The following is a 23,976-nucleotide window of genomic DNA, read 5'->3' on the forward strand; positions in this document are numbered from 1 at the left end:
CACATGGTCAGCTGGTGATGTTAACAAGCTCCTTGCTGCCCTGAGAAGCTAGATGGAAATGGTTCAAGTTACAAGGGGGATCATCATCAGATCTGGGAGGACAAAGAGTAATTCATGAAGCTTCATTCCCTTCCCTCCCACCCTCTTTCATTTACTGATGATCCCTATAGTTTGCCTTCACAGCAAAATCAAGATTAAGAAATTGGAAGCAACCTCTTTCAGTTCTTCACTCCATCCAGTGTGTAGAAAGGCCAAGTGGAACACATGTCCAACAATGTTAAAGTGGCCTATGAAGGTCAGGGAAGCTTGTAGTGGCTAACATAACCACAATCTCAGATCAATGCTTTTTAGTGTAATCTTGGAATTAACATCAACAACTAACACAGTGCTTGGCAACAGCTGCTTAATAAAGGTTGGCTGAATAATAGTTTTCTTTTCTGTCAATGTCTACTTGAACACATAGGTGGAAGTCAGACAGAAGTAGTTAACTCTTTCAATGCCGGGAGAGTATGGATATATAGTAATCACATCAAGTCAAGGTGTTTCTCTAAAACGTGTTAAAATTATGGGTTCCCTAGCTAAAGTATATTTTTTAAGGACAACCATAATCAGTTTTGAAATTAGAACCATGGTAAATGTTAATTAGAATGATAGATGAATTAAGAACCCCAGCACCAATGCATAACAAAACATCACAATTCAGTCAAGCAAAAACATTTCTCAGTAATGCAATGCTAGATGGGTAATGATTCCAGAGCAAACTATAAAGTTTGAAGGAGGATTTTATTTAATGACTTCCTCAATGCTAAGAATTGGGATAAATCCAAAGTATGAAGGTTAAGAAAGATATACTTTAGGTACAGATAAAATTTTAAACCTCAAGTCAGGAGGATCATCAACTACATGGTCTATGCAACCACTTTGATCTTTCAGATAGGAGTAGGGAGGACAATAAGCAAGGGAAGAAATAATTTTGTACAACTCAAAAAATACGTGTCTACAGTCTCAGTTTAAAGTACCAGTTATATCTAATTGAATTAAGGATATTCCCAAAGAACAATTTATATCATTATAATTGTAATTTTAAAACTACCATATAAAGAAACAAAAATATTTACTTATTCTAGACTTTTTAAGAGACAGTTTTTTTTTAAGGAATTAACATGATTGTAGTTTTTTTTTTCTTTTAATTATTTCAACCAGAGCCTTTTTAGGCAAGTGAACTACTAGGTCTACAACCCCACTCTCTATACACCTGTGTCTATGAGTGTGCTTGTCTCCACTTCTTTTTTTTTGTCTTTTGTCTTTTTGTCTTTTGTTGTTGTTGTTGTTGTTGTTGCTATTTCTTGGGCCGCTCCCGTGGCACATGGAGGTTCCCAGGCTAGGGGTGGAATCGGAGCTGTAGCCACCGGCCTACGCCAGAGCCACAGCAACGCAGGATCCGAGCCGCGTCTGCAACCTACACCACAGCTCACGGCAGTCTCCACTTCTACCTTCCCTACTGAGCCAATCATAGAACAGGCCCTACTATCAGTCTCCAAACACACAAGGGACTTCTTCCAAGGACTCCTGTGCCCTTGCAAAGCAGCCTTAAATAAATGTTCACACAAGTGACTGTTCCAGCAGCTCTTTCAGTTAACTGCAACTCCAGTTTCTGTGTTCATGTTTCATAAACAGATTTATTCTGAATCCTTTTATATTTATATTTATAATAAGGTCAGATTTCATAAGGCTTAATAAAGTTAGTTTATGCGGAACTATAAGTGATCAGAGCATAGCATGACTAAGAGCTCAAATAGGTAAAGGAGAGCTGAAACCACACCATACTTAGAGAAGGGTCTCAACACAGTAAATTCCAAATGTCAAAAATAAGCAGTCTACAAACAACCAAATACTCCTTTTGCTCAGTGTAAGGATAGTTTCCTATGAATAAAATGACAGCATCTAATGGGTGAGCTTTATAGTCGTAACTGGGAACAGAGAGAATTCAGGTGTCCATCTTGCTGCAAACTTGTATTGCTGGTTTATCTGGCTGCTTCACCTTTGGCAGAAGAAAGGAGAAACAGAAGGATATAGGCTAGGTAGTAACCTGTTCCCACAGGATCCTCAGGACCTGGATCAGAGATCCAGATCATCTATGATCAAAATTTACCACATATCTCCTAGTCTCATCCTGTTATTCACTTCTGAGTTTATCCAACCCAGACTGGGTTCTCTGCAAAGCAAATCCTGCACATCATGCTATATAGTTCAACAGACAATTATGTAAGTATTAGATGTAAGGGTTTCAGAACTCCTTTTTTCTCTAGATAACATCTTTGAGCCAAAGAAATAGGCATTTAAAAGCAGACCTATTTCAGAAACAATCATGAAACTGAGTATGAACTAGTGCCATATAAAGCTGTTTTACTGGAACAGATATTTATGTTTAAAAATTTTTGATGATAAGTTGCTAAATTACCTTGGTTTTCCAATTAATTTTATTTTTAATTTCTAGTTAATCCAATAAATTAATTTCCAATTATTTTAAACTTTTTTCTTATGTAGACTCTTTAAATATAGAATGTCTGTTACTCAAAGGATTTTTGGTTTTGTTTTTCACGTAAAGACCACTAGAAAAACTGGATTCAATGTTGTGATATAGTTTCCTAAGTGAGGAAAAGGGGGACATTTATCTATTAGTTAGGCATCTCTGGCCATGGGTTAAAAGATGTTTGAGACATGTATAAATTAGCTGACAGTATTGTTTTTTCAAAAATACAGTTTGCTAGAAAAGTAGATAATTCATCTTAAAGTTTATGGAACTCTAAACCTGGGTAAAATGAACAAAAACGTTTTCTTACCTTTAGGTCTTTCCAACTGTCCAGGAGCTTGGTGGCCAAATCACTTATATCTACTGTTTTATCTGGCTGTTCCTGGCTCCTCTCACTTTCCACATCAGATACACCTTCCTCTTCATCTTGAGATGGTGTTTCCTCAGCGATAGGTTCATCTAGTTTTGTGCCATTGCTCTCTTTAGGCTCTATTTCAGTGTCAGGCTCTGGTTCAGATGTGGGTAGCTTACTGCCCTCCACAGCAATTTCACTATCAACTTTAGATTCAGGCAACTGTTGTGTGAGTAGCTGTTGTGACTGTAACTCTTCCTCTTCTTCTACATGAACATTTTCTAACTGGTCAAGGTCCTCTTTGCCATCCTTGCCTTCTAGCTCACTGGTAGCATCAGAGATTGCACTGTCCATGCTATTTTCACTTATAATTTTAAGTTTGCGCAACGCTACCTTCTTGGGGGTGTCTATGTCAGCTTCTGTGCTCAACTTGGTGGAAGGATCAGGTGTGTTGAGTGGTGTGTGAGCACGTGACGTATTCTCACTGGAATACCCATCTCCTTCACTCAGCTGAGGGACAGCAGTCTTGGTCTGAGACCAACGTTGAATAACTGGAAGTACTTTGCTTTCCTCCAACATATTTTTAGTAGGAATAGGCAAATGTTCCAAAGTCTTTATAATCTGATTAAACATAATAAAAAAAGATATCACTTTATACAGCTGACTTTTCAAAGCTCTGGACTGAATTCAGATCATTAAACAGAAGGAGTGGTTGGTTGTTTTTTTTTTTTTTTTTTTTTTTTTTACTTTCTTACTAAATTAAGACCTAAGTCTTACAACCACAGAAGGATTTAAATTTCATAATATTATTCTCCTCTAGAAAATAAGGAAAATTGTTTTAATAAGACTGACCAGCAAAAATAAAATGTGGAGCAGGTAAACTGCTCACACCATCGAACAGGACGAATATTTTCCACCAGTAGTTCTCAAACCCAGGTATATTTCTTTTTTCTTTTTATGGCTGCACCTGCAGCACATGGAAGTTCCCAGGCCAGGGCAGAGCTGCAGCTGCCAGCTTACACCACAGCCACAGCAATGCCAGATCTGAGCCACATCTGCAACCTACACCACAGTTTGCATCAATGCTGGATCCGTAACCCACTGAGCGATGCCAGGGATCAAAACTACATCCTCACGAACACTATGTCAGGTTAAGCCACTGAGCCATAACTGGAACTCCCAAGTAGATTTTTTTTTAAAACATAAGCACTACTGCACCTCATTCTGGGTATGTTTTTCTAAGAAGTTTCCCAAATGACTGTGATAAAAGCTTGGGAACTATGCAACAGTATACATTTAAATGTCTTGTATACAAACCAAAAAGGCGATATTTAATACTTAACTTATTTAGCCTTTGACAAATAGGTGTCTAGCTAAGAGACTCTCTTTTCTTTTTTTTTTTTTTGTCTTTTTAGGGCCGCACCCAAGGCATATGGAGGTTCCCAGGCTAGGGGTCGAATGGGAGCCACAGCTTCAAGCCTACACCACAGCCACAGCAAAACCAGATCTGAACCACATCTGCAACCCACACCCCAGCTCATGGGAACACTGGATCCTTAACCCACTGAGCAAGGCCAGGGATCGAACCTGCAACCTCGTGATTCCTAGTCATATTTGTTTCCCCTGCACCACGACAGGAACTCCAAGACTCTCTTCTCATTCAGACCTAACTACCTCCTGCCCCCACGCTCTGAAACCCAAGAATTTCTTCCAAAGTGTTCCCCAATGTAGTTCTATGTAAACCCCAATGCTTTCCCAACTCCTACTTATTGCTAAATCTCTGGGGAAAGTTTGAAAGCAAGACAATCACTCATTTGCTTAATCCCATGTTTTTGTTTTTAAAAATTTATTATTAAATTACTTTGGGATTATATTTGAATTTATGATTTAAGCCAAGTTAGGAAATACTGTATATTTCATCAGACAGTATAAATGTAACAACTCCGCTAACGACACTATCAATGAGCATTGACTTAGAGCTCTTAAAACACTTATTCACTCCTCAAAAGTATTCTTACTCTGTTTTTGTTTTTTTTTTTTTGTCCTTTTGCCTTTTCTAGGGCCGCTTCCTGTGGCATATGGAGGGTCCCAGGCTAAGGGTCTAATCGGAGCTATAGCCGCCGGCCTATGCCAGAGCCACAGCAATGTTGGATCTGACCCATATCTGCAACCTACACCACAACTCACAGCAACGCTGGATCCTTAACCCACTGAGCAAGGCCAGGGATTGAACCTGCAACCCCATGGTTCCTAGTTGGATTAGTTAACCACTGCGCCATGACAGGAACTTCCAAAGTGTTCTTACTCTTATCGTCAGAATTCAACTCTTCATTAATTTTTTGGAACCCCAGAATTTAAGTTTCATGTATTTTCCATCTTCTTAAAACTATGGTTTTAGCAACAAACTGGATCTTACATTTAACTATATCATTATATCTTATTCTTGTAGTTACCAACTATGTAGTACAAAGCTTAAAAAGATTACTAGAGGGAAAACAACACAGTAAACTCAAAGTGTCTGTACCAGTTCCCGTTGTGGCTCAGATGATACAAACCCAACTAGTATCCATGAGGATATGGGTTCATTCCCTGGACTTGTTCAGTAGGTTAAAGATCCAGTGTTGCTGTGAACTGTGGTGTAGATCGCAGACCTGGCTTCAATCTGGCATTGCTGTGGCCATCGTGTAGGCCGGCAGCTATAGCTCAGATTCTACCCCTAGCCTGGGAACTACCATATGCATGGGTGCAGCACTAAAAAGACAAAAAAAAAAAAAAAAAAAAAAAAAAAAAGGATGTAAACTTAAGTTACTGGAATGATATTAAGATAATAATATTATGTAATTATTTTAATATCAGTGGTAAATATAGTGCTAAATTCATTATCACTGATACTATCACAATACTCTCAACCTAAATAATAAATATAGCAGTTTTAAGAAACAACCAAATTGTGTGAACTTACCTCTTCCTGAAGCTTCTGGTTACTTTCCCGGCCATCACCTAGCTCTGCCATCCAGATCCACAACAAAGACAGCCCATGTCGTTCCAGAAAGGACTTCAGGCAAGATTGTGAATGTGTGTTCTTCCATGGGGGAAGGGAAGCAAGATATAGGGTATTGGGGGTTGGAAGAGGGAGACAAAAAATACCAGACAGACCATTAAGGAGGGCCCACAGAGAGGACTAAAAGAGTTCATTTATATTCACACACACACACAAAAAAAAAAACCCTAGAAACTCTATTTATATATCTAAATAAATGATATATATATATAAAAAATAAATGCCTTCATATAAGAGATTATAATCTTTTTCAATAACTAAAATGAATCCAGTCAACCTGGACTTTACTGAAGTAGAAAATTATATAACTATTAATGTCATTTACAATGAAATTCCATTCTGAATGACAAAACAAATTATATTCACCATTTTACTGAAAAAGCTAAACTACAAAAAAAATTTTTTTTTGTCTTTTTAGGGCTGTACCCACAGCATATGGAGGTTCCCAGGCTAGGGGTCGAATCAGAGCTGTAGCTGCAGGCCTACATCACAGCTCACAGCAACACTGGATCCTTAACCCACTCATCAAAGCCAGAGATCAAACCCGTGTCCTCATGGATACTAAGTCAGGTTGGTTAACCCCTGAGCCATGAAGGGAACTCCCTAAAAATTTTTTTAATCTTTTCTTATTATCCACCTTCTTGTGGAATATTTAATAAGCTGGAGTAAATAAAATCAGCATGCTAACTATCAAGGGAGGAGAAAAACCTTTATCAAGTGTCATGAATTGTTACACACACACACAAATCTCACCACATTCTTTGACAAGAGAAAACAAGATCTTCTAACAGATTAAATGATGATGAACTCTTAAAGAGTACAATTTTTCTAAGTCACAACAAACTCACATAACCATTTTAAAAATAAAAGTAACTTTTCATCAAATTTATTCCTTTTCCATTTATCACTCTGAATTGTAGTTTAAATGTCCCACCTCAAACTCAGAAATAAAAAATAAATTAATATTAAAGTGTTCACCTGTATGAGCTTGAGACAGGTAAGTTTCTGCTCCAAAGTTTCAATTCTAACCATTAGCCGGGATAAGCTGAGCACCTGATTTTTATCAGAGAGACCCTCACCATTCTCCATCAGAGCTTCTAGCTCTCCATCCACCTGCCATGGCAAAGGAAAATATCTGGTTATAAGACAACAACAACAACCAACCAAACAATAAACCCTCATTAATCTAAGAATCAAACAACCTAAAAAGTAATAAGGAAAACATGATTAAGACTGCACTGAAGAACCATGTTACACTCACCAGACTAGGGGAAAAAAATAAGAAGTGTGATTAATATCAAATCTAGGCAAAGATGTGGATCAAAAGGAACGTTTATACACTGCTAATGAAAATATAAATTGGTATGATCAATTTGAAAATCATTTCATTCACTCATCAAATATTTACCTAGTACTTATATGTCAAGTATAGTTCTAGGTGAAGACACTGCAATGAAGCAAAACAAACAAAAAAAGCTGCCTTTATGGGAGGGAAAAAACATTGTATTAGGTGAAAAGTACGTCAGAAAAAAATAAAGCGTTAGCTTGAAAAGTAAAATATTTGTATCCCCTATGCCTAGCAGTTGCATACCTAAGAACAAACCCAAGAGAGGAACTCCCTGGTGGCTCAGAGGGTTAAGGATCTGGCATTGTCATTGCTATGGAGTAGTTTCAATCCCTAGCCTGGGACCTTCTGTATGCCACAGGCACAGCTGGGAAAAAAAAAAAAAAGGAAGAAATCCAAAAGAAACTTAAGCATGTATATACTCAGAGAATCAGAAGAATGTTCATTGAACATCGATTCAAAATTGCAAAAAACTGCCAACAACCCAAATTCCTGTGGTCAGGTTATAAAAATTGGCATGTTCATATAGTGTATATCATACCACAATAAAAGGAATCAAGTACAACCAAATGCAACAAATTTATCAATCTTACAAAAATAATGTTACATCAAAAAAAAGAAAGTTGGAGTTTCTGCTACAGTGAAGCAGGTCAAGTATCCAGCGTTACCACACCTACAGCATAGATCGCAGCTATGGCTCAGATTTGACCGCTGGCCTGGGAACTTCCATATGCCATAGGTGCAGCTGGAAAAGGAAAGGGTAGGGAGGGAGGGAGGAAGGAAGGAAAGAAAAAGAAAAAAGAAAGGAAGGAAGGAAGAGGGAGGGGAGAGAAGGAAGGAGGGAGGGAAGGAAGGAAGAAAGAGGGAGGGAAGGGAAGGAAAGGAAGGTAGGTGGGTGGGGAACATGGAGTTTCCTGGTGGCTCAGTGGGTTAAGAATCTGATGTCACTGCTATGGCTCTGGTTACAGCTGTGGTGTGGGTTCAATCCCTGGCCTGGGAACTTTCGCATGCTGCGTGCATGGCCAACCCTGCCCCCGTCCAAAACCAAAACAACAACAACAACAACAACAAAAGAAATAGGTAAGATAAGAGGAAGAAGGAGTGAGGAAGCATAGAAAAAAGCTTGAACAGGAATGGAAAATTATGATAGTGCCTAGCTCAGACTGGCTGGAATACATTCAGTGGTGAGGAAGTGAGAAAAATCTTATCAAAATGAAGACTGGTGTTAGAAGATTTCATTCAGATGGAATACAAAAGAATGTGGATTTGATGGGACTAAGTAAGAGAGCTCTATTACTGAATCCTTTTGTTTGTTGTCTTTTTGCCTTTTCTGGGGCTGCTCCTGCAGCATATGGAGGTTCCCAGGCTAGGGATCTAATCGGAGCTGTTGTCGCTGGCCTACACCAGAGCCACAGCAATGCGGGATCTGAGCCGAGTCTGTGACCTACACCACAGCTCACAGCAACGCCAGATCCTTAACCCCCTGAGTGAGGCCAGGGATTGAACCCGCAACCTCATGGTTCCTAGTCGGATTCGTTAACCACTGAGCCATGACAGGAACTCCTATTACGAATCCTTAAAAGGAAGTAATATGATCAAAATGAAATTTGAGGAGTTTCTGTGGTGATGCAGTGAAAACAAATCAGACTAGGAACCATGAGGTTGTGGGTTCAACCCTGGCCTCGCTCAGCGGGTTAAGGATCTGGCGTTGCCATGAGCTGTGGTGTAGGTCGCAGACACAGCTCAGATCTGGTGTGGCAGTGACTGCGGCGTAGGCCAGCAGCCATAGCCCCAATTAGAGCCCTAGCCTGGGAACCTCCATATGTCACGGGTGCGGCCCTAAAAGGACAAAAAGACAAATAAATAAATAAATAAATGTGAGGAGTTCCCAAGAACATTTCCTTAAAGATGTTTTTTGGGTGCATATCCTAAATGTAAAAACTTTCTGTGTCCCAAGTTCTAGAGGATTGGAACAGGAAAGACCAGGAGCTTTACAATTCCACTTTCCCTCTCAAATACAAAAATCTTGCTTTTGACAGTTTTGATATTCACCAAGCTAAGAGACGGGGTTATTTTCTTTTCATAACTAGGCATGTAATCTGAAAAGTTAGAAACAAAACTGAATTGTTACTCTCATTCATTCAATAAATTGAATAGATATTACTGTATAAAAGGCACTACTCAGATATAAAAGTATTCAAAAAACTACTTGGATATAAAATAAGCAACAAAAATGTAAAAACTAAAAATTTTGCAAACAAAATACAGAAGGCAAATAACCTTTGAACATTCCTCCTATGACGATAAGCTTAATGGTTTTTATATATATATAAAAGTAAGAAAGCCAATTCCAGTGGTGGTATGATACAGCTTCCATAATTTTGGGTACTCAAGTGGACAACCAATTATGGAATTAATAACTTTTAGGATACTTAGCAGAAAGGAAAGTAGGAAATGACCGAGTCTGAATGCTTTCATTAAACTTACTATAAGTACTTATTTTTCATTTCTGGGTCATCACATTCCAAAAAGATTTGTGGATTTGTGATAACTAAACGGTATCAAGAAGTATAAAGAGGAGTTCCTGTCGTGGCGCAGTGGTTAACGAATCCAACTAGGAACCATGAGGTTGCAGGTTCAATCCCTGGCCTTGCTCAGTGGATTAAGGATCTAGCGTTGCCGTGAGCTGTGGTGTAGGTTGCAGACGTGGCTCAGATCCCGCATTGCTGTGGCTCTGGTGTAGTCCAGTAGCTACAACTCTGATTTGACCCCTAGCCTGGGAACCTCCATATGCCACAAGAGTGGCCCAAGAAATGGCCAAAAGGCAAAAAAAAAAAAAAAAGTATAAAGAGCATTAGGATGTATCTGAATAAATCACTGATAACTGAAAATTTATATGTACAATTCTTTTTTTTTTTTGCTTTTGTCTTTTTGCTGCTGTTGTTGTTGTTGCTATTTCTTGGGCCGCTCCCGCGGCATATGGAGGTTCCCAGGCTAGGGGTCCAATCGGAGCTGTAGCCACCGGCCTACGCCAGAGCCACAGCAATCGGGATCCGAGCCGCGTCTGCAACCTACACCACAGCTCACGGCAACGCCGGATCGTTAACCCACTGAGCAAGGGCAGGGACCGAACCCGCGACCTCATGGTTCCTAGTCGGATTCGTTAACCACTGCGCCACGACGGGAACTCCTATATGTACAATTCTATAGCACTTAAAAAATTTATTCTGTTGAGTACCTAATCAATCCAAGAAAAATGTTTATTCTTTATTAATACTTTAGTGTTTGGAGGTATAAACTGTCTTTAAAACACTATTTTAATACATTCTGATAAAATATAATATGCAAATAGAAAAGTATATAAAAATTAATATGTAGTTTTAATAAACAAACAGGTCAGCAACAGCCATGGTAACCAACACTCAGGTAAAAAGGAGTGGGGGGGGAGGACATTGCCAGAATTCCTGAAGTGCTCCTTCTCTTCTCCACTCTAGAGATGTCTCCAACTTAGTGCCAGGCTTCCTTTTCAAACAACTTTACATTTTAAGAGTCATCAATGTTGTTGCATGCAGCCACAGTTCCTTCATTTTCATGACAAGTTTTTTTTTCATCATGTGATTACATTATAATTTATTCATACTAATGCTAATAAGTATCTGAGTTGTTTCTACTTTTTCTAACATAGATAATGTTGCTGTGACTCCAAATGTACATCTTAAACAAGTCTCTCTCTGGTTATTAATCCAGGAGTGCAACTCCTGGCTCATATAATATACATATATTCACACTCAGTAACTAGCAAAGTGTCTTCAAAAGCAATTATATCCGTTTACACCTCCTCCACCAGTGTATGAGTTATTTCTATGTATCATAAGACTTAATTTTTATCAATCTGGTGAGTATACAAATAACAGCTGATAGCAGTTTTAATTTGAATTCTTCAGATTACTAATGAGGTTGAACACCCTTCCATATGCTTAGTGGCTATCTGCATGAGTGAAATGTCTGTGGAAGTTGTTTTTCTTTTGTGCTATTTTTTTCTTAGCGATTAAATGGAGCTCTCCACATATTCTGGACACTAGTACTTGTTTGTTATCTGCTGAAACTAAGTATTTCCTCTCTTAGGTAGATTTTCACCCTCTATTTTATCAATTAGTTATTGTTAATTTGTTTCAAAGTAAGTTTCAGACAACTTATTTGTACTTTACAAACTACAAATAACACCAAATAACAGTTGTGATTTATTATACCTCCATCAATAAGCATTTTATTAAGTATCTAGTTTGTGACATATCCAAACAAGACAATCACCTGTCTTGGAGGAACTTACTTTTGTTAAGTGGATAAGCTGTATATACATAGATGCAATCTTCAAGAGCAAGGAATAAGAAATGTTTACCAATCAAGGACTAAAAAAAGGGGGGTGTACACATTATAGTGCCAAATTACAGTGCCATTAACACATTCTTATTAATGGTTACAACACGCAGAACTCTATTTTAAACTGTTGCTATCCTGTCCTCTCTGTGGCATCTTCTACCCAAAAGAATTCCAAAGGGAATCTCAATAGATGCTACTTTTTTTTTTTTTTTTTTTTTTTTTTGTCTTTTTGTCTTTTTGTCTTTTTTAGGGCCACATCCGCAGCATATGGAGGTTCCCAGGCTAGGGGTCTAATCAGAGCTACAGCTGCTGGCCTACACCACAGCCACAACAAAGTCAGATCCGAGCCTCGTCTGCAACCTACACCACAGCTCATGGCAATGCCAGATCCTTAACCCATTGAGCGAGGCCAGGGATTGAACCCACAACCTCATGGTTCCTAGTCGGATTTGTTTCTGCTACACTACAATGGGAACTCCAAGAGATGTTACTTTTGATTTAATTCAACTGTGTACCTGACCAGAACTCAGAATCTAGGCATCCAGAGGGAATTTTAATAAGAGACAATCCAAGTACTAAAGTCAAACTCTTCATTATAATCAAGGACAAACGACCCTTCTAGGAACCCATATTCACTCTGGGTCATTCCTCTATCTATCTGGGCAAAACTTTATTCGAAACAATCCTATTCTGAAACAACTTCAAATTCACATCTGTAGCAAACCATTATTTCAGCCTACCCAATGACTGGATTCACATGTTACATCTGACTTGGCTTTTAATACTATACAATACTGAGATGTATACAAAACATCATTACCAGAACAAAAACCTAGTAATTCCTACACCTTGGTACCTTGGGTTTATTCTTGAATCCTATCAGTAAGTTAGAAATCAATATTGGTGTGATGACAGTATAACACTGCCCAAGAAATCACATGATAAGAATATTCTTCATAAATAATACAGTTTTTAATATAACTTTTGAAAAGAAAATGGCCAAAGGGAAACTTTTATGGAGATTTTTAGCTTAGGTCAACATGGTTAATGACAATTTTGTAGCTGTTCTGATAAACTATCAATTATATGAAATAAGAGTTAAAAATAAAAGCAATCTAACATTTGTGGTTTAAGGGCTCCAAAGAGTAACTGCCCACAGTCCTTATTTACTACAGGGATAGAACCTTCCCCTTGGCCTCGTTCACTATAGGAAATGTGCCTTCCCCCACATGGACCTTAATTTCTAATCCACTTCTCAAATGATAGAAAAGAAATGAGAGGAATGGTGACTTAGTTTAAGAGAAGAGAACAACAAAGAAATCATAAAACTTATGGGACATTTCCACCCCTAAAACCCTTACTGGACAAGGACTGATACAGGTAACTAAGCAAGGCCAATGGGAGAAAACCACATCTTTCTGGACCCCACGTTGGAAACCCCCATCTTTAAGGGATAAAAACCCTATAAGACAATAGAGAGTGGAGCTCTTCTCCCCCCTCCCAGAACCCCTGGGAGCTATCTGCTTTCCTGTAATAAAGACTTCACTTGATTGCTGAAAAAATAAAATAAAAGCAATCTTAATGGAGTTTAAAGAAAACTTTCCTGGGAGTTCCCGTCGTGGCTTAGCAGTAACGAATCCAACTAGTATCCATGAGGACACGGGTTCTATCCCTGGCCTTGCTCAATGGGTTACAGATCCAGTGTTGCTGTAAGCTGTGGTGTAGGTTGCAGACATGGCTTGGATCCCATGGTGCTGTGGCATAGGCCGGAAGCTGCAGTTCCAATTTGACACCTAGCCTGAGGACTTCCATATACAGCTGCCAGCCTACACCAGAGCTCATGGCAACGCTGGACGCTTAAGCCACTGAACTAGGACAGGGATCAAATCCACATCCTCATAGATCCTAGTCGGGTTCATAGCCACTGAGCCACAAGGGAACTCCAGATTGCTGCCATTTTATAATTCTTAATATGGGTTCCCAAAAAGCCTAGGAATGAGCTAACTACAAAAGAATCACAGGAGGATGTGCTGGCTAACCCTCTAGCCCCTAAGCCCCTTCTCCTAGCCTTCTACTAGGATTCATAGGTCTGAGGATGGGCCCAGAAATGTGTATTTTTTTTATGGACCCTGCCAAGGTGGTTCTAAGGTAGAGAAAAACTGCTCTAATGAACAGATCCTCAGAAAAAGACGCAAGGGGGTAGAGTTTCTGCTGTGCCTCAATGGATTAAGGACCTGATGTTGGCTCTTTAAGGACATGGATTCCATCCCTGGCCATGTGCAGTGAGTTGAAGATCTGATACTGCCACAAGCTGTGGCTTGGATCCAGTGTTGACATGGCTGTGGCATAAGCTGCAGCTGTAACTCTGTTTCGACCCCTGACCCAGGAACTTTCATATGCCACAGGTATGGCTGTAAAAAGAAAGACAAAAAGACAAAAAGGGAGGGGGGAATTTTTAAAAACAACAAAAAACCCGAGCCCTTTTAGTAGTAGACACCACTCACCTCCAGCAGTGACTGAGGTGAACTAAGGATGGAAAAGGCTACCAAACACTGTTTTAATGTATTAAATGAAAAGACCATCTGAAACCAACACTTTCTCACTCTTGGGTTGCCTGATATCTCTCAAAACTCACTTTATACCCCAAAAAGGATTTTCAGAGATTTTAAGAATACTTGCAAACAAAAGATAAGCTAGTACTAAAAGATTAGGAATGTGGATCAGACTTATATGACCCAAGAGATAAACATTTTACTTACATATAAAGTAAGATTAGGAATTTTACAGGCTCTGGAAAACTATTAGCCCATGTGTTTTCAAGATGACTTCAAGAGTTCTCAGTATCAATACAACATTGCAAATCAACTATACTCCAATATAAAATAAAAATTAAATTTAAAAAATTAGTCCTTAGTATCCAATTCTAATCTCTACAAAACTGAAATTAAAATAGCAACCATTCTTCTTTTCCATGATTATTTCATCTGACCCTAAATTTCTCAGGTTGTAGTCTAACTTTGCAAAATTCAATGAGGAAAGCTACTTTTCTTCTTAAAATGTATATGGTGAAAATTGAAAGAGGAGCGGAAAACTTACTGAATCCTTCTTACGAGATCGTTCTTTCTTCATTTTCCCTCCTGCTGCTCTGATGCTGACTCTGTTCTCTCCTCCCAGGTAACCCCGGCAATTAGCCGACCCACAGAAACATTTCTGTGCTTCTTTCCTATTCAAGGAGCACAGGAAAGATGTCAGTTATGAGAAAGTAAACAACATAAAAATGTTGATAATATAGCAATTACATAAAAGAGAGAAGTCAATTCAGCCTAAAGAAAAAAAAAAGGTACTTTAAGAGACACCAACCAAACTTGACGCTATCTAATGCAAATGCCAGAAAACTGCTCTTTAAAAAAGCCATTCTTGGAAGTTCCCGTCATGGCACAGCGGAAACGAATCCAACTAGGAACGATGAAGTTGCGGATTTGACCTCTGGCCTCGCTCAGTGGGTTAAGGATCCGGCACTGCTGTGAGCTGTGGTATAGGTCGCAGACTCGGCTCAGATCTGGCGTTGCTGTGGCTGTGGTGTAGGCTGGCGGATATAGCACTGACTTGACCTCTAGCCTGGGAACTTCCATATGTCGCCAGTTAAGGCCCTAAAAAGACCCCCCCCCCCAAAAAATTATTTTTCCAATCTTCCTTTGTTAGTTAGACAAAACTAGTCAAGAAGTTAGTAATTTCTCCATTTGTGAAGGGTACCTACTAATACATGAAATTAAGAGTTAATATACCTATTGGGGGTAAGAACAAACTGCTTACATAGATCAATATCTATTACTTATATGTAAATACTTAACTGGCACATAGAACAAAATGCATTATTATAAACAGACACATAGACATAAAATGCATTACTGGTAAAGGACACAATATCACAACGTTGTAAATCAACTATACTCAATAAAACCTTAAACAATAAAAAAAGAAAATGTGGTTATTAAAACTATCATTACATAAGGATGAGACTACTAATAAATATAGCCACAGAGCCAAGGAAAAGTGATGGAAAGAACACAGGCCTAAGTCTACAGGCTTGGGTATACCACCTCTGCCATTTATTTACTCTGTAACCAGAGCTACCCAAGGAAAACATGAAGGACTATTCCAAAAGTAAACTGATAGATTTAGTATATAAGAGTAGCAATCAGAGGCACAAAAATATCCAATAAATAACAGCAGGGAATCACAAATAGCAGTTAATTTTCAGTTTCCCTTCTTTCAAAGAGAACAGCACAGACACAGGAAAAAAAATAATGGAGGTCTACACAGAACCTGGTCCAATCTTAACTCCAGAATACTTAAACATTGCCTAGATTAATTAGTACATGAGGTGCTGCAAAATGGTGGTATCATTACTACTTCATTTATTAGCTGAAATAACCTCTATAGGAACTTTCTCTCACAAACTTCTTGGTTTTATCTGAAGCAGAATTCACTTGGGAAAGTTAGGACAAACTTTTTTTTTTAATCTTTTAATTTTTAAAATAGTAGTTACCAGTAGGGAGAGGGAGGGAGGGAAGGCCAAGGTAGGGACAGGAGATTAAAAGATATAAATTATTATGTATAAAATAATTAAGCTACAAGGATATGTTTTACAACACAGGGAGTATAGCCAATATTTTGTAGTGATTATAGATAGATGGAATAAAACCTTTAAAAACTCTGAATCACTATGTTGTATACCTACAACGTCATATTTCACATCAACTATACTTCAATTAGAAAATGAAAACCAGTTTTCTCTTTTTTTTTTTTTTTTTGCTTTTTAGGACTGCACTCGCGGCATATAGAAGTTTCCAAGCTCGGGGTCCAATCAGAGCTGTACCTGCTGGCCTATGCCACAGCAACATAGCATCAGAGCCGTGTCTGCAACCTACACCACAGCTCACAACAACACCGGAGCCTTAAACCACTGAACAAGGCCAGGGATTGAACCTGCATCCTCATGGATGCTAGTCAGATTTGTTAACCGCTGAGACACAAAGGGAATTCCTGAAAACTAGTTTTCTAAATCATTAATTGGTTCTCTTAGATTATGACTAATGTGGTTTTTGTTTATTTTTTATTTTTTGGCTACTTATGGCTTTACTGTATTTTTTTTTTTTTTTTTTTTTTTTTTTGGCCACACTGCAGCATGTGGAAACTCCCAGGCCAGGGATTGAACCCATGACACAGTTGCAGCCTGTGCCATAACTGCAGCAATGCCAGATCCTGCTGTGCCACAAGAGAACTTTGTTTTGTTTTTAAAACTTTGTTAAAACTCATGGATTTTTCTTTTCAAATTCTTTTTTTATTAGGGCATTTTTTTTTTTTGAAATGAGTGCACCTCCAGCATATGGAAGTTCCTGGGCCAGGGACTAAATCTGAGCTGCCGCTGTGGCAATCAATGCCAAACCCCTTGACCTGATGTGCAGGACTGCGGATCAAACCTGCATTTCAGCAGTGACCCGAGCCACTGCAGTCAGGTTCTTAACCCACTATGCCACACTGGAAATTCAAAACTCATAGATTTTTCATAGTGTATTTCAAATCAGTTATTATTCTTATCTATGCTTACGTGTTAAAAGAACTCTCCCACTTTTGTTAAGGGAGTGTCTATTCAAGCTAACTCTGGAGTCCCTTTGACATGACCCTCCTAATCTTTTATAAATGGTTTTCTGGTATGACGAAATAACTAGGGTCATCTTGTTCAATTCCTGTCCCAAACTTGAAACCAGACATTTTTTTGTTCCCTTTAGTGGGTTTTTGTAAAACCACAATACAGGTGCTAGAGGTATTTAGTGCTACTTCATCAGTTATTGGTTTCAGTAGAGAGAACTAGGTAACATTATTTTTCAGAGCACAATGTGATATAGATGAACAACAGGATTAGTCATGAGTTGGTAACTGACAGATGAATGGTAGCTACACGGATTTTTTACACTGTTCTTTTTATACATACAAACTCTGTTAACATTCCTATAATAAAAGAGGTTTAAAATTACATTAGAAACATAATTATATAAATAAGGCAGCATGAAGTTCAGAGCAACATTACGTGGTTCCTGTACAATATCCCTTAATGGCCAAAAGTGTTAAACAGTAGGAAAACACATAAAACTGAAACAGAACACTATAGGTAAGAGCTGACGGTTTATATAACTTCTCAGTAATTCACAGCTAAGTTCTGGATTTCTATATTTGCCCATCAGAAGCAGCAAAACATAACAGGATCAATACTCACCCATATCTTTGGAACTGATAGTCAAATGTTAACTCTGAGCCTGAAGGAACCAGTTTGGTGGTAAAAAACCCAACTCTCAGTTGTCCGTTCACAGTCCACTGAGATGTTTTTAAAAGAAAATAAATTAGTAACTGGTTAATCTATGTGTGTCATGTTTTTTTTTTAAAGGTCATTAGCTGCCTTAATTATGCATGTGCCTCTTTAGACAAAAAAGGCTTTTCCAAATAGCAAATGGGGAACTTAAAAAAAAGCAAACTAACATATTTAAGTATCACTCTTATTAAAATTAACTGCTACTTTAACTTTTTTTTTTTTTTTTTTGCTGCTTTTTAGGGCCACATCTCCAGTATATGCAAGTTTCCAGACTAAGGGCAGAATCGGAGCTGCAGCTGCTGACCTACACCACAGCTCACAGCAATGCCAGATCCTGAACCCACTGAGCGAGGCCAAGGATACTAATCAGGTTCGTTACCACTGAGCCACAATGGGAACTCCTATTTTAACTTATCCTAATACACATTTCCACACAGTAAAGATTCACTTGTACTAAAAATAGGCAAATAGAAAATGCCTGGTGTCACAGAGTATCAGGCAAATTTATATTACTTTGTATTATGTTAAAAGTAACTATGTTCCAAGATAAGATGAGGCATGGAAAGAGGGAAACATTGATGCCGAAAGTTTAATTTCATGAAGCAGTGGTCATAAATGGCTGATTGTAGTGAAAGGGCAGGGAAGCATCAGAACATATGCATAAAACTCAAAAACTAAAATGGGTTAAATACACAAGAGTTAAACCTTGTAGTTCCAGAACATGTAAGATGTAAGCTGACTGGAGAGCTCCTATCTAGGCCACTGAAATATGTTATTGATTAAAAATCTAGACTTAGGAGTTCCCGTCGTGGCGCAGTGGTTAACGAATCCGACTAGGAACCATGAGGTTGCGGGTTCCGTCCCTGCCCTTGCTCAGTGGGTTAACGATCCGGCGTTGCCATGAGCTGTGGTGTAGGTTGCAGACACGGCTCGGATCCTGCGTTGCTGTGGCTCTGGCGTAGGCTGGTGGCTACAGCTCCGATTGGACCCCTAGCCTGGGAACCTCCATATGCCGCGGGAGCGGCCCAAGAAATAGCAAAAAGACAAAAAAACAAAAACAAAAACAAAAAAACCTAGACTTAAAGAGGTGAGGGGACACCTACAGTGGGAGTCTCACAGCTAGACATGTGGCCCCTAGTTGCAGGCAAAACCAGAACTAGAACTTAATTAGGTTAAATAATTCCACTCTGGGTTCTCCTATTCATTATGTGTTTTGGCTCTTAAAAGAGCCAAAGCTAAGATCAATTAGTACAGAGCTAAGATCAATTTGTACAGAGATCAAAGATCAAAAAACAAAACTATGAGAGAGAATCACCGATATATTTTTCTAGGGAGTAGGTCCATAGCTTTCTTAACCTAAAAAAAGAACCAATATTTATTCTAATGCATACATGTAACTTTTAATCTAAGCTTAAAACAGGAATTAGAAGGTACTAAGATCATTATCTCAAAATGTTATATCAGCAAATGGATTTATCAAGTGTTAACGACGTGCCAAGCACAGGGGCATAAAGATAAGCAAAACCCAAAGACTGGCCTTGTTGAGAAGCACTGAACCCACACGCACACCAGAGTATCTCTCATCTGTGGCCATTTAGCCCCTTATAAATGTTATTAAAACCATCAAATTTGGCATCTGGCTAAGACTGATAATATACTCAGATACAAAACTTGAATATAATAGCACATACTGGATTTTAACAAAATTACAATTTAGTTTTTTATTTTAGCACCTTAAATAATATCTAAAATAATGGGCAAAAAGATGTGACAATTAAATGCAGTTGGAGTCCCAGACCAGAAAAATGGCAGATGACAAAATGTGAATAAGGTTTTTAGACTACTTAACAGTATTTCCTGGATTGGGGAACTGTATTACGGTTATGTTCAATGTAGACATTTGGGGAAGCTAGTGAAGGACAGTGTATGGGAAATCTATACTACTTCCACACTTATTTCATAAATCTAAACTTATTTTGAAATAAAATATTTAACAAGACAGTAAGAAAAAATTACTTAAATGATTAAAAAATAAAATTCACGGTACCCTTTGATCAGAATCTAAAATTAATGTTCAGAACAGCACTCTTGAACAAATATCCCAAACCCTAAATATACCTCAACTTACTTTTTGAGTCTCGCAGTTTGGCTCACAGCTGTGATTCATGAACCGGGAGCAATTTCCTTTCTGAGTAGCATCTATTATCTAGGGAAAAGGATAATTAAAGAGTTAAAAATGAGACCTTATATGTTCATTTTGCAAAGGAAAGGCATCGGGCACATTGAATACATTTATCCCTGATCTACCCTTCCTTTAGAGAATTCTCTCATACTACCTTTACACATCAAAGTGACAACCAACTGCCCCATCAAAAAGATTTGACAACTATCAACTTTTCACCTATAGGCAAAATCATCTCTAAATCTATCAACTGTCTCTCTCATTTTTTTCAGCTATTTATTTCATCCTTTTTTATTCCTATCTTTCTTCATAAGCATAAAATTTCATCTATGTATGCTACAGCACAGTGCAGTAGCTCCCAAATTTGAGTGTCTATCTGAATCTACTGGAAAACTTGTTAAAACTCTTGTTGGACCCACTGTCAAAGTGAGATATAGCAGATCCTGGGATAAGTCCCTACAATTTGAATTTTCACACAGAATATAGAGGCAGACATGAGAATCTTGCAGAATTCTATTAAGCCAGACATTAAAGAGATTTGTAAATGACACTGTTCACTCGAGAAAAAATTTTTGAAAATACTTAGTTTTCATAAAAGCATGTTATTTGTGTCAACATATTTGTGTCAACATATTGTCACTTCCAAATGGTTTAATAAACATTTCAACTTCTCAGCTTTTATTTTCAATGTGATAAATATAATCCACATAAACAAAAGCTCTTTGGGGCCCATCAATAATTTTTAAGAATTACAGTATGCGGAGTTCCCGTCGTGGCGCAGTGGTTAACGAATCCGACTAGGAACCATGAGGTTGCAGGTTCGGTCCCTGCCCTTGCTCAGTGGGTTAACGATCCGGCGTTGCCGTGAGCTGTGGTGTAGGTTGCAGACGCGGCTCGGATCCTGCGTTGCTGTGGCTCTGGCATAGGCCGGTGGCTACAGCTCCGATTAGACCCCTAGCCTGGGAACCTCCATATGCCGCGGGAGCGGCCCAAGAAATAGCAACAACAAGAACAACAACAAAAGACCAAAAAAAAAAAAAAAAAAAAAAAAGAATTACAGTATGGGAGTTCCCATCATAGCACAGTGGTTAACAAATCCAACTAGGAATCATGAGGTTGTGGGTTCGATCCCTGGCCTTGCTCAGTGGGTTAAGGACCCAGCATTGCCGTGAGCTGTGGTGTAGGTTGCAGACTCAGCTTGGATCCTGGGTTGCTGTGGCTCTGGTGCAGGCCAGCAGCTACAGCTCCGATTAGACCCCTAGCCTGAGAACCTCCATATGCCGCGGGAAGCAGCCCTAAAAAAGGCAAAAAGGACCAAAAAAAAAAAGAATTACAGTATGAAGCATGTATATTTACATTTACATATATAAATACCTCTCTCCCCCCCTCCACTCCCTCATCCATTTTGTAAGCAAATAGAAAAAACCTATACAGGGAGTTCTTTTGAGGTGTAGTAGGTAAATGATCTGGCGTTGTCACTGCAGTGACTCAGGTCACTGCTGTGGCACAGGTTATAGATTCCTGGCCTGGGAAGTTTCATATGTCGTGGGTATAGCCAAAAAAAACCCAAAGAAACACATCCATGCCATTTACCTCATCATTCTTCAGGGCCATGAAATAGTAGTGGATGTTTTTGTTTCGAGCATACTCCTTTACCCGGGCTTTAAACTCTTTATGATCAAGTACCTCTCCACAATATTCCAGGACAAAAGTGTTCCTGGCAAAAGAAAAATAAAACAGTATTTTCTGTCTAGGAGCTACATGGTAAAACACATACAGCCATGCAAAAATAATGAAATTTAAAGAACTACTGTAAAGTGGATAGATTTGTTATTATACAAGATGTACAAAATATGTGTAATCAAGGTTGATTTTCTCCTTCCTCATACTTTTCGAAGAATACTGACTCTAAGAAGCTTTTATAATTTATGCATATACCAAAATGTATATCCTTGTTCTAACTAGATATTAAAACAAACTTTTAAGTCTGCTCTACGTTATCATGAAAATAATGATTCATAACTGAGAAACAGAAATAAGGAAGAAATGAAAACTTAGAGGCTTTATGTTCTAAGAAAAAAGAAAGCAAATACAGCAGCCCTCCCTACTACATTTACACTCCAAAGTCTCTAATGATGTTAAAGGTCAAAAATACCTTTTCTCGGAGTTCCCATCCTAGCGCAGTGGTTAACGAATCCAACTAGGAACCATGAGGTTTCAGGTTCAATCCCTGGCCTTGTTCAGTGGGTTAAGGATCCGGCGTTGCCGTGAGCTGTGCTGTAGGTCGAAGACGTGGCTCAGATCCCGCATTGCTGTGGCTGTGGCGTAGGCCGGCAGCTATGGCTCTGCTTCGACCCCTAGCCTGGGAACCTCCATATGCCGCTGGAAGCAGCCCTAGAAAAGGCAAAAAGACAAAAAAACACAAACAAAAAAAAAACCTTTTCTCTGATTGCATTCTCTGAGTTCTCTTGCATTTGTCAACAATTATGATTAATCTCTCTTCTGGCTTCTTTCTACCTTCTACCCTGACTGTTCTTCGTGTGGTTCTTTACCTACTTCTTCTCTATTAAAGATACTAATCCTCAGTCTCTTTCCCCTCCCTTTATTTTATAAAAGCCCAATCTCACCAATGACTTCAAGGATCCACCTCCATATAAACAAATGCTTCTCTATGCTTCACTCCCAAGTTCTACCTGGAAGTCTTGTTTTATCCCTTCAAAACAAACACACCCTCATACTAACCAGAGATTACTGAAATGTAAAAATGTAAATCATTTCTACTTATTTTACGATATACTAACATAATCAGTACACTTACTAAAGAAAGAACTGGCCAACTGAAAAAATTAAAACCACTTATTGTAGAAAATAAAGCAATTACAGTTAATGAGAAAAGAGTTATGCAAAAAAGAAAAAAGTCCAAACCAGGATTAGAGAGATGTAATATATGGATATACATGCATTTGTCTAACAGTCCATTGCAAACACATTTAGGTCTCTCTCAACAATTAAAATCTGATTACTCAATAGATACTCCTGAAAAGCCAAATTACTATCTCTATAAACAATACTTTAATATTCCTTTCTAACCTTGAAGCTTATCATTTTATAGGTAATGTACTAGAATGATCACAAAATTTGAGCTCCTATGATGTTGGACCCTATACTTCTAGGATCAGCACCCCCTAGCCTGGAGACAAATAAAAACGGTACGTCATAGCTGCTCTGTAGATTAAATGCGATAATGACTATAAAACACACCTTATGCAGGATCTGGAACCTCATCTTAAAAATGTCAAAAACGTGTCCAGTTCCTCAAGTGACAAAAACTAAATTCTCCTCCCTAAACTTGCTCTTTTTAAAGTTTACTAGGAGCTCCTTCCCATCATGGCACAGCAGAAACAAATTCAACTAGGAACCATGAGATTGTGGGTTCGTTCCTTGGCCTTGCTCAGTGGGTTAAGGATCCGGCGTTGCCATGAGCTATGGTGCAGGTCGCAGATATGGCTCGGATCCCACATTGCTATGCCTATGGTGTAGGCCAGCAGCTGTAGCTCCAATTGGCCCCCTAGCCTGGGAACCTTCATATGAGGCAGGTGTGGCCCTAAAAAGCAAAAGCAATAAAAATAAAAAATAAAGCTTACTAACGCCCAGTGATATCAGTGTTATGCCTATTAGCACATAAATAAGATGGAATTTAGAGAAGTGCAGATCACCTTAGAGGTCATAAAACTTGATTTATTGCCTGGGATT

The 23,976-nt window shown here is 38.6% G+C and overlaps 1 protein-coding gene across 1 annotated transcript in view; it reads right to left on the bottom strand.

Annotated features, from left to right (window-relative positions):
* Positions 1-23,976, bottom strand: part of SETD2 (SET domain containing 2) — a 111,578-nt gene that overhangs the window by 54,135 nt on the left and 33,467 nt on the right. The window contains 7 exon segments of the mRNA XM_021068704.1: positions 2,844-3,506; positions 5,848-5,967; positions 6,925-7,059; positions 14,768-14,894; positions 17,949-18,046; positions 20,170-20,247; positions 21,817-21,940. Of these exon segments, the coding sequence (XP_020924363.1) occupies positions 2,844-3,506; positions 5,848-5,967; positions 6,925-7,059; positions 14,768-14,894; positions 17,949-18,046; positions 20,170-20,247; positions 21,817-21,940 (1,345 nt within the window).

The sequence above is a fragment of the Sus scrofa genome, chromosome 13 (assembly GCF_000003025.6).
Source record: "Sus scrofa isolate TJ Tabasco breed Duroc chromosome 13, Sscrofa11.1, whole genome shotgun sequence".
NCBI classification, from domain to species: Eukaryota; Metazoa; Chordata; class Mammalia; order Artiodactyla; family Suidae; genus Sus; species Sus scrofa.